This window comes from Aptenodytes forsteri, unplaced genomic scaffold (genome assembly GCF_000699145.1).
Source record: "Aptenodytes forsteri isolate BGI_AS27 unplaced genomic scaffold, ASM69914v1 Scaffold255, whole genome shotgun sequence".
Taxonomy (NCBI): domain Eukaryota; kingdom Metazoa; phylum Chordata; class Aves; order Sphenisciformes; family Spheniscidae; genus Aptenodytes; species Aptenodytes forsteri.
This window is the reverse complement of record NW_008794888.1, coordinates 4,515,284-4,524,630: the sequence shown is the minus strand read 5'-3', so window position 1 is coordinate 4,524,630 and position 9,347 is coordinate 4,515,284. Positions and strand designations below refer to the sequence as shown.

Genomic DNA, 9,347 nt, shown 5'->3' with positions numbered 1-9,347 from the left:
ATATGATTTTACTATTTACATATTACTTAGTAATATGATATTACTAAGTCTTGTGCTTGCCTAATAGGAAATACACTTTATCTAGTTTCGATAAAACAGTTTATTTTTTTTCCTCATTAATTTTAAGGTTTCACCTTAAGAGATCTGGAGTCTCTCCCCTTTGGTGTAGCTCTTCCTATTAGAGATGCAATATATTATTGCCGAGAGCAGCCTGCCTCAGACTGGCCAGAAGCAGTTTGTCTCTTGATTGGGCGCCAGGATCTGTCCAAACAGGCGTGTGAAGGGAACCTGCAAAAGGGTAAATCTGTGAGTATGGGCATAAATGGATTTCACGGTATTGGGTATTGGGCAGAGCACTCTGTTCAGAAACTTCCCCACCATCTGCTGCTGCTCAGGGCATCAGAAGGTGCAGAATTCAAGATTGAGGGCAGCACAGGGTTTACACGCATACGAGGGTTTCAGTATAAAAACCAGCATCCGGCACAGGAAGAGTACATGCATAGCTGTGGAAACTGTCAACATAAAACAGATTTTAAACTTAATTCAGGCATGGTCCTCAAAAGTTTTGCCTACAGAGCTATTTGATTGCCTCTGTAAGTCCTCCTCATCTCCAAAATGGCTGCACCTTTGAGAGGTGTTAGAGAGGTTTTGGTACTCCATCTGGAGACTGCCATCAAAACAGCAGTGGCCCAGGGAGAAGGAAGTGGGTATTTGTCAGTCTGGCTCCTTCTTGGGTTGGCATAGCTGGCATCTCCCTCTCCTCTGGAAGAACCGGATTGCTTTCTGAAAGACGCTTTTTATATACTTTTTTTTTTCCTCAAAAAGCGTTTAGTTCTTTGTATCCTGAAGCAAAGTGGAAAAAAAAGTGTGGTGTTTTTCTTTTAAACATTTTCTTCTGATTGTAAGATGCTAGTGATTCCCACAGAGTTGTAGCTCACTTACGTGTCTTTTGTTGAAGACACTCTGGAAGCCAAAACTCTTCTTGAAAGCTGGCTAGGGGCATGCATAAAAGCACTTAATAGTAGCAGAGAGATTGTCTGTAGCCTTTTCAGAAGTCAGGAAGAGGGACTCAGTCTCAAGTACCTCTTGGTCAAGATCCTTTTTGCTGTCTTAGCTTTGAAAGTGATATTAAAATTATTCTGACTTTTTGTAACAGAGGCTTCATGACTAACTACATATCAAAAAAATTATTTTTTTTAAAAGTTCATATAGCAGAAAAGTAAATGAACTATATGTTCAAATCTGATGTCCCACCATTCATTAAAAATCCATTTTATTTTTTGCTGGTGAAGTTTTGCCCAACGGTAACAGTACTGAATCTTAAAATGATGATAAATTTGATTTTATCACTTACTTTATAACAATGCCTCGAATATATGTTACCTTAAAAGGATAAAGTGATCTTCAAACACCAAATTGTTTGTCATTTCTCAGGAGGGCAGGGTGGAGTTTCCTGTTTCAAAACGGACGCTGGCTATATGGGTGGTGCAGTTATGTATTGAGATTTAGTGCGTATTTATCAGAAGAAATTGGGTTTCATTCATCAGCTGTTAATTTACTTGCCCTCCTGGTGTCATGTGTTACCAGTGAGCCTTAGGAAGGCCCTGTGTTCGATCTAGTCTGTGTAAGTCTGTATCTTTCAGCGTGCTGAAATTCCGAGGTATAGAACAGGAAAAATGACCAGTTTAGAGAGAAGTGTGGGTTTTTTTGTTCCTAGATTTATCATACCAATATTTATCATCTCTTGCCTTGTTATTTTTTTAAATTAATCTCTCATCTGTGAGAGATGGAAAAGAAAGAGGAATATGCTGGCCCACCTTAGGGTCGATGTTCGTATTATTTTGTCAGACCATAAGGAAACTGTATATTCTGCAGGAAAGCTTATTTCTGCAGAACTCTAAAAATAAAATGAACCATGCTTCGTGCAGGGTGACAGCCTTGTCTGAAGCAAGTGTAGGGCAAGCAGATTGTGGGCATACTCTGTTGCATCCTGACCTATGCTATCCTTGCCATTCTTGTCAGTGGTCCTGTGCATTGCTTGTGTGATGTCAATAAACAGGAGAGGACAGAGTCTTAAACAAGGATTTCATAAATCTTGCATAGAAAGAGGGCTTTTCCACAGTGCTTCTAAGCAACGAAGTGCTTCGGTATTTTTCTGGTCATGTAGCTCTGGTGTGCAAGTTCAAAAAATGTTCCGGTACTGTGGTGAAACCCAGGTTGGGTGACAGCAGCAAATGTTTGGAATTTACTGCCATGCAGGCTGACTGTTTATTTTAATAGGTAGCTTGGCTTTTCCAAGGTTGTTGTAGGGGGGAATCCAAATTAAAGCCCTAATTCATGAGAACATCAATGATTAGAACAATAAAGCAGGTTCCCGAACAGAATATGCAGAACAGCAGTTCTAACTGGGTTGAGGGTCAGTAGGTACTGGCACTTATAAAAGGGCAGGGCCTGTTGCGACAGGACAAGGGGTAATGGTTTTAAATTAAAAGAGGGTAGATTTAGACTAGATATAAGGAAGAAATTTTTTATGCTGAGGGTGGTGAAGCACTGGAACAGGTTGCCCAGAGAGCTTGCAGATGACCCATCCCTGGAAACATTCCAGGTCAGGCTGGACGGGGCTCTGAGCAACCTGATCTAGTTGAAGATGTCCCTGCCCACGGCAGGGGGGTTGGACTAGATGACCTTTAGAGGTCCCTTCCAACCCAAACTATTCTATGATTCTATGATATCCAAAGAAATAGGGTAGTTTATGCCACACACCTTTACATTTACAGTTTGAAACTTGAAAACGGAGGAAGAATGTTGGATGATTGTGCAAGAGAGCTTCCCTCTGCTAGCAGAGCAATCTCCAGGTTTCTCCCTGCAGTCTGTATTTTTCACCATTGTCAGAAGGCAGCGTGAGGACTCTTGGGGAAAGGTGGCTGTGCACATTTAAACTGTGGTAATGCCTAGAGATCAGCCAGTCTGGATTTCTGTCATGCAGAGGCTTTGCACGTGCATTGTGTCTGACTGTCCCTGCCCATGGGAGCCTGCAAGGTGAAATGCAACAGTGAATGTACAAAGCAGAGGGTCTGGGTGGCAGAAAGGGGTAATAAAAACAACAGGACATGCTCTGTTCCTGGTCAGCTGGAAGCAGCGATGCAGGTAACTAGCAGTTTAGGTGTTAGGTTTTGTGCTGTGCCCAGTGCGGAATTTACTTCATACCTTTCCATCAGAGAACGAACTGTTACCCTCTTTTGAGGAGAAGCAGCAATGGTGTCTGTCAGGAATAGTCTGAGGCTCTGAATGGTAACGCTGGATTGTGTGCTCGCTTTGTTTTCCTTGTCTCTCATGTTGGGTGTTCTCCCTTTCCTACAGGTCGGCTTTTCTGGCAGCTCATATCCCTCTCTTCCTGTACCCCTTCTTGCACACAGTTAGCAAGACACGTCCGTTTGAGTACCTGCGGCTCACGAGCCTCGGAGTGATTGGTAAGCAGCCAGACTAATGCTGGAGCACTGGTTTCTTATCAAGTTGGATGCAGTTCATGCTGTGGATATAGAGACCTGCATGACCAAAATCACAGGTCTCTCTTTATTGGGATCTTGTGAGCCCTGGTAGTATTAACAGGAGGAGCTGCTCCTTCTCCATCAGTTGTGGAGGCAGGTTCCTCTTAGTGTGTAGGAACTGGGCTTTTCACTAATAAGAAAACACTGAAGTCTGGGTGCATTGCCAAAAATGTTTCCTGTGAGTACAAGCACCTGCAGGCTTGTTGTGGCTTCACCCTCAGCCCAGCCAGCTAGACACTGGGATGGGTGGGTGCAGACTGGGCTTGCTTTGGGTCTTTGTCATTGATTGACTTGGGTGTATTTGCCCTGTCTTCCCCTTACTCTGTTTGTTTTTTTCTTCTTTCTGCCCAAAACATTTCTCTCTCAATGCATAAAGTAAGAGGGTCTTAAAATGCATTTCTTCTTCCCAGAGGTTGCTGTGGGTGGCATGATCCTCTTGTGTTTGTATTACTACTGGGGGAGAGCCAAGAATGCATCCCCTTTCTGAAAAACAAACAACCCCCAAACCCAGCTTGATTACTTTTATGCTGCCAAAACACTTTTTTCTCCAGCCACGTGCTGCAGCATATTTAGGATGACAGTTGCTCTACCTGCCATTCAGACTTAATGATTCCTGGGGAGGACACAGCACAGGCCCTATTTGAAAGGTGGAATTTTTTTGGAACAATTTACCGTTTATTGATTTTTGGTTTTTGTTTTTCCTTCAAGGGGCCTTGGTGAAAACTGATGAGCAAGAAGTGATAAATTTCTTATTGACAACAGAAATTATCCCCCTGTGCTTACGCATTATGGAGTCTGGCAGTGAACTCTCCAAAACGGTACCTACTCTTTTTGTCTTAAGACTTCTTGTTGTTTATCTCTGACTGACCAGGCAGCCAGTAAACTGCAGAGTTGGCTGGTGTCCTGCTGCAAATGCTGGGGCAACTCTGGGTGGAGTTTTTACCTCCTCAAAAAACAAACAAACCAAACTCACCAAACTAAGCTGGAGTTCCTGAGCTTGGTAGTTTTGCTGGGAAAGATCTTGCTGCTCTCAACACCCGTTTCCTCTTTTGCAGCCCTGCAAAGTAACTTTCAGGGCTGAGCTGGATCAACTTTCCTTGGCCTGAGAGAACAAACGCTGTAGCTACGCAGTGCAGAGGTTGGGCGGCAGCTGTTAGTGGTGATGAAGGGAATGTTCACCACACTGGACCAGTTTGTTTCCTCTGATCAGGGGCCCCTTTCCCCCATGAGCTCAGATCTGTGGTCAGACTGGTCCGATGACCCAGGTAGGCTGGCCGCAAGTTTTAGTCTTTGCGCGCTTCTCTGGTGAAGCCTGCTGGCATAGCTGGCTGAGGTTCTTCCAGAAAGTCACATGTCTCATGATGAATTGGTAACGCTCAAGATGAAAACTAAAATCAGCTTGCCGTCTAGATGGCAGGGCCAAGGGACAGATCCTTCTCCTGCTTCTTGCTCTGTGACCAGAGTAGTGTGGCTGTAATCCTGAGGCTGTCCTGAGCGGCCCGGCAGTAGTTGCTGTCTTACGCAACCTGCATCCAGTGGTCTTGTACACACTGCTTTGTGTCCAGCTCTTTTCTTTAGCCAGAGATGCCAAGCATTGTGTAGTGTCCTGCGTTTTCTTTTGGCTTTAAACTTTCACCGAGTAAAACATTTGCTGCCTGCTGAAAGGCCTTTCAGTGCTGGGACTGCCTTGAAAAGAGTACAGCACAAAGGCTGTCCCTTTTCAGGGTAGATAAGTTGTTTATATGCTTTCTTTTCTGCTTTCTCCCCATTCCAGGTTGCTACGTTTATTCTTCAGAAAATCCTTCTGGATGACACAGGGCTGGCATATATCTGTCAGACTTACGAGCGGTTTTCCCATGTTGCCATGATACTGGTAAGATTATTTGTTTCTTTAAAAAAATGTTTTAAAAAAGAAAAAATTATGCTCTAGCAGCCAGCTTCTTCGGCAGCTACTTTACTGCTCTCTGGCTGGAGCACAGGATGAGGGAGGCAAATCGTTCTTGGGCTTATTGCTTGCGACACTGTACCTATCTGCTTCTGCATGTTTCCTTTGTGTATCTCTGGATTGCGTGTCAGGAGAACGTATATTAGTTGTAATATACTAAGTCCCCGAGATAAACCGGGTAAACATCTCCAGAGAAGAAAAAGAGTTTTCAGGGTTGTTGGTTGGATGTGAATTGATGTAATTTTATCATCACACAGGATCACACAGCTCAGACCATGGATCCATTTCCCTTCTCCGTCTCCCACAACAGGTTGAAAGAGCAGCAGGTTGAGCGAAGGAGTAAGAGCAGGACAAGCATATATGATACTTGCCCTCGTAACTGTCTCGCAGCTATTTTCAGCTTTGAATTTCTGGGGCCAGTTGTGGGTTTTCTATGCAGTAACCCCCAGTGTTTGTCCTATCCTCCCCTTGAACCCATGGAAACTTTTTGCATCCAGTGTCCTTTACCAAGGACTTTCACAGGTTTCCTGTTTGCTGCGTGGAAGGCCAACCTGCTTTTTTTCCTCTTTGAACCTGGCTCCTACTAGCTGCTGCTTATGATCTAATTATTGTGTTGGAACACAGAGAGAGCAGACAATTTTTGTGCATTCCCTGTCCCTTGTGAAGGAGAAGTTTGGGTATTCATAATTTGTTCATCCCAGGAGTAATAGCCCCAACTTGAGGTTTATTATCTTTGAGCTCGCCGAGGGGAATACATGTCTGCCCTGGAATAGCTATTGTCCTGCTTTTGTGTTTGGTTGGTTGGTTGTTTGCTTTTTAAAGAGCAGTCTCAGGAGAAGGAAGTGCAGCATTAAGTTAAGCGCTTTGCAGTGCTGGTTCTGTGCCTAAATGTTGATGCTTTCATTGGCAATATTTATTTGTCTGTCTGTTTTCCCAAACATAAAGAAAATGTTACCTCCTAAGTCGCCCACAAACAGCAGAATATGAACAATTGTGAGCTGATGTCCATAATATGACATGATTTTTGCATTCAAGAAAAGGATCAGCTTTGATGAAAGCACATCTGACTTGGGGGCAAAGTGAAGGACACAATTAGAAACCCTGGGGTAGGGGAGGGAAGGAGACGAAGGAAGAATCCGTGGCTGGGAAGGGTACGAAAAAGGAAGGATGTGGGTGGGTAAAGCTGTGTTAGCATGGAAGAAATCCTAGCTGTGGTATAATCCCACCATGGGGTGAAGCACTGATGTGATTAATATTCCACAGCGGTACGGAGAAAGATGAAAATGTTCATAGACATTTCTGTTCTCTATTTCAAAAATCGGGATGGTGTACTCCTGTCTCATGAGGGTGATGATTTACTTCCTTGTCTGCTGATAACTGAGTAAGATGTTAGCAAGTATTAGATGCTTTTAAAAGAGCAAGTTAGTATTTCCCATCCAGGAGCTGTCTGAGGAGCTTGTTCTTTATTTCGAAGAAATATTGGTATCCCGGGGAATTACTGAGAACAGGAAGCTTGCAAAAGGGCAGATGAGGGGGACCTGCTAATTGCTAACTGCCTGAATACCCAAATACAGGTGAATTTGGCTAATGAGGAAAATGGTTAGTGCTAGCCAATGTAGTTTTACAGGAAAAAACCCAACTTGTTGGGCAGAGCTGGTTGTTTCCTAAATGTGAGGAAGCAGACTGTTAAACTCCTTCAAAGCAGGCGCGTGAAGGCATCCGCACTGTTCGCTAGGCTGGGTGCATTCAAAGGTGCAACCATGTGCAAAGTCCTACGTAGTGTGAGAAACGGAGGCTGGGCCGGGGAGATCTGCCCTGCTCTTGCTTCCCAGAAGTGGCTTAATGAGGGATGTGGCAGAAAGAGAAAATACAACTCTTGGGTGCGTGTTAAGACCAGATGTGGCTCTTACTATATGTGGTGTGGGTGAGCCCAGTCCTTCGGCATGGCTTCCCAGGCTATTGTTAACGTTTTAAAAGGGCATTGAAATGAAGGCAGCGCAGAACAGAACGGGGAGTGTTGCAGAGCTTGGGAACACACCTCACGGGGTGACTCAGCCTGAGCTTATCAAAGCGTGCAGGATACGTTCGCCTTCCTCCATGAGAGGGAAACCCCAGGTTCTCTTTAATCTAGCAGCGAGTTGGACCACTAAGCAGTCCTGGGGAGGTAAAAACCAAATAGAGATGAGACAAGCTTTCCCTGAGCTGCTGGGAGAATCCTTTCCAAGTCGTGGCTAGCTGCTCTTCTCAAAGGCATCTTGGCAAGCAGAGTGCTGCGCTCCATGCGGGGGTATCGAGATGAAAGGTAATGGGCTGTGATGTGTGGGAAGCCAGAGCGAGTGATGTAATGGTCTTTCCCAGTCTCTGCTGATTGTGAAGCTGTTCTTACAAAGACTTTAACTGGTGGCACTGGCCTCTGTCAAACAGGGTAAAATGGTCCTGCAGCTCTCCAAGGAGCCGTCGGCACGGCTACTGAAACATGTCGTCCGCTGTTACCTTCGCCTTTCCGATAACCCCAGGTAAGCATTTTAGGAGTTTGGGCAGGGGCTTCTCCCGCTCCCTTGGAAGTACAGTTCTTCTCCACAGTGCCCACTCGGGGAGAGTCAAGGTTCCTTGTCTGTCCTTATGTCAGCCTTAGCTCACTGTGGAAAATGGGTGGATTTCTTGGTTTGTTTGTTTTTTTATTGCTAGTCCCAGGAGCTTTTATGGTATGTGGGAGAAACAGTGACTGTTTGGGGCTTGTGCAGATTCAAGCTGTGCAGGTTACGACTGCCTGAGCTCAAATGTAGCTTGAACTAGGTATGAGGGAGGGACTGAGGTGGAAGGTACGCTCTGCTCTCTCGCTTCTGCATCGTGTGGGCTGTTAGCAGTAGAAGCCAATAGATGAAATTCAGTTGAGGGAATACAAACCGATTTCATGCTGATCGGCAGCTCTGCCCAAAGCCGCTGGGTATGCATTTGTTGTCTCGGCCTTTCCTGGCATCACATTGCTCTTGACTGACAGGTGTCAGGGCACAGGGGTTGGCTTGGTGGGGGTCTAGCGTGAGGGATGGGAGCCGTGCTGGCTGGCCGAGCGCCACGTGCTGCGGTGCTGCTGCTTGGTGCTTTCCTTGGCTGGCCCTGCCAGGGAGACCCCCAGGCAAAGGAGCGCCGTGTCCCCAGTGGGGTTTGCTCCCCTCTTGCCCCTGTGAGTTTATTTGTTGGGCCCTGTTTCTTGTCTCTTGATGTAGGGCACGTGAAGCTCTCAGGCAGTGCCTTCCTGACCAACTGAAGGACACCACCTTCGCCCAGGTCCTGAAGGATGACACCACCACAAAGCGCTGGCTGGCTCAGCTCGTCAAGAACCTGCAAGAGGGTCAAGTCACTGACCCACGGGGCATCCCTCTTCCTCCGCAATGACTGCTGGGGGAGGTGGGGGACCGGGGAAGAAACAGCTCAGGTTTACAAAGAACCAGGAACAGGTGACCTCTTCCGCAACAAACTGGGCACGCCAGCTGGCTGCCGGCCTGTCGGACCATCCCACCCAGCCAAAGGGCTGCTCTGTAGCAGTGCAGCATGCCTCCGGGGATCGCAACACCAGCAAATGCTGATACTACAGCTTCAAAAAAAAAAAAAAAAAAAATCAATAAAAACAATCTGTAAAGATCCCCGTCTCTCCAGGAGGCTTGGCTGGCATCTCTCCCCCCACCGCCAGGCAGGGGGTGGTGCGGATGTCTGCTCTTCCAGCTAGCTCAGCCTCCACCCAAGTGGCGTGTGACACGGGGTGTGCGTGCCACGTCCCTCCAGTTCCTTGTCACTTCTTGTTTACACGTCTGTTTAGATGAGTAAGCTGAATAAAAGCCGATCCAGTTGTTTTA

At 46.0% G+C, this 9,347-nt stretch overlaps 1 protein-coding gene across 1 annotated transcript in view; it reads left to right on the top strand.

Annotated features, from left to right (window-relative positions):
• Positions 1-9,347, top strand: part of CNOT9 (CCR4-NOT transcription complex subunit 9) — a 13,687-nt gene extending 4,340 nt beyond the window's left edge. The window contains exons 4-8 of the mRNA XM_019470909.1: positions 3,361-3,470; positions 4,257-4,366; positions 5,323-5,421; positions 7,918-8,009; positions 8,721-9,347. Of these exons, the coding sequence (XP_019326454.1) occupies positions 3,361-3,470; positions 4,257-4,366; positions 5,323-5,421; positions 7,918-8,009; positions 8,721-8,889 (580 nt within the window). The 3' untranslated portion in view covers positions 8,890-9,347. The remainder of the gene's footprint in view (positions 1-3,360; positions 3,471-4,256; positions 4,367-5,322; positions 5,422-7,917; positions 8,010-8,720) is intronic.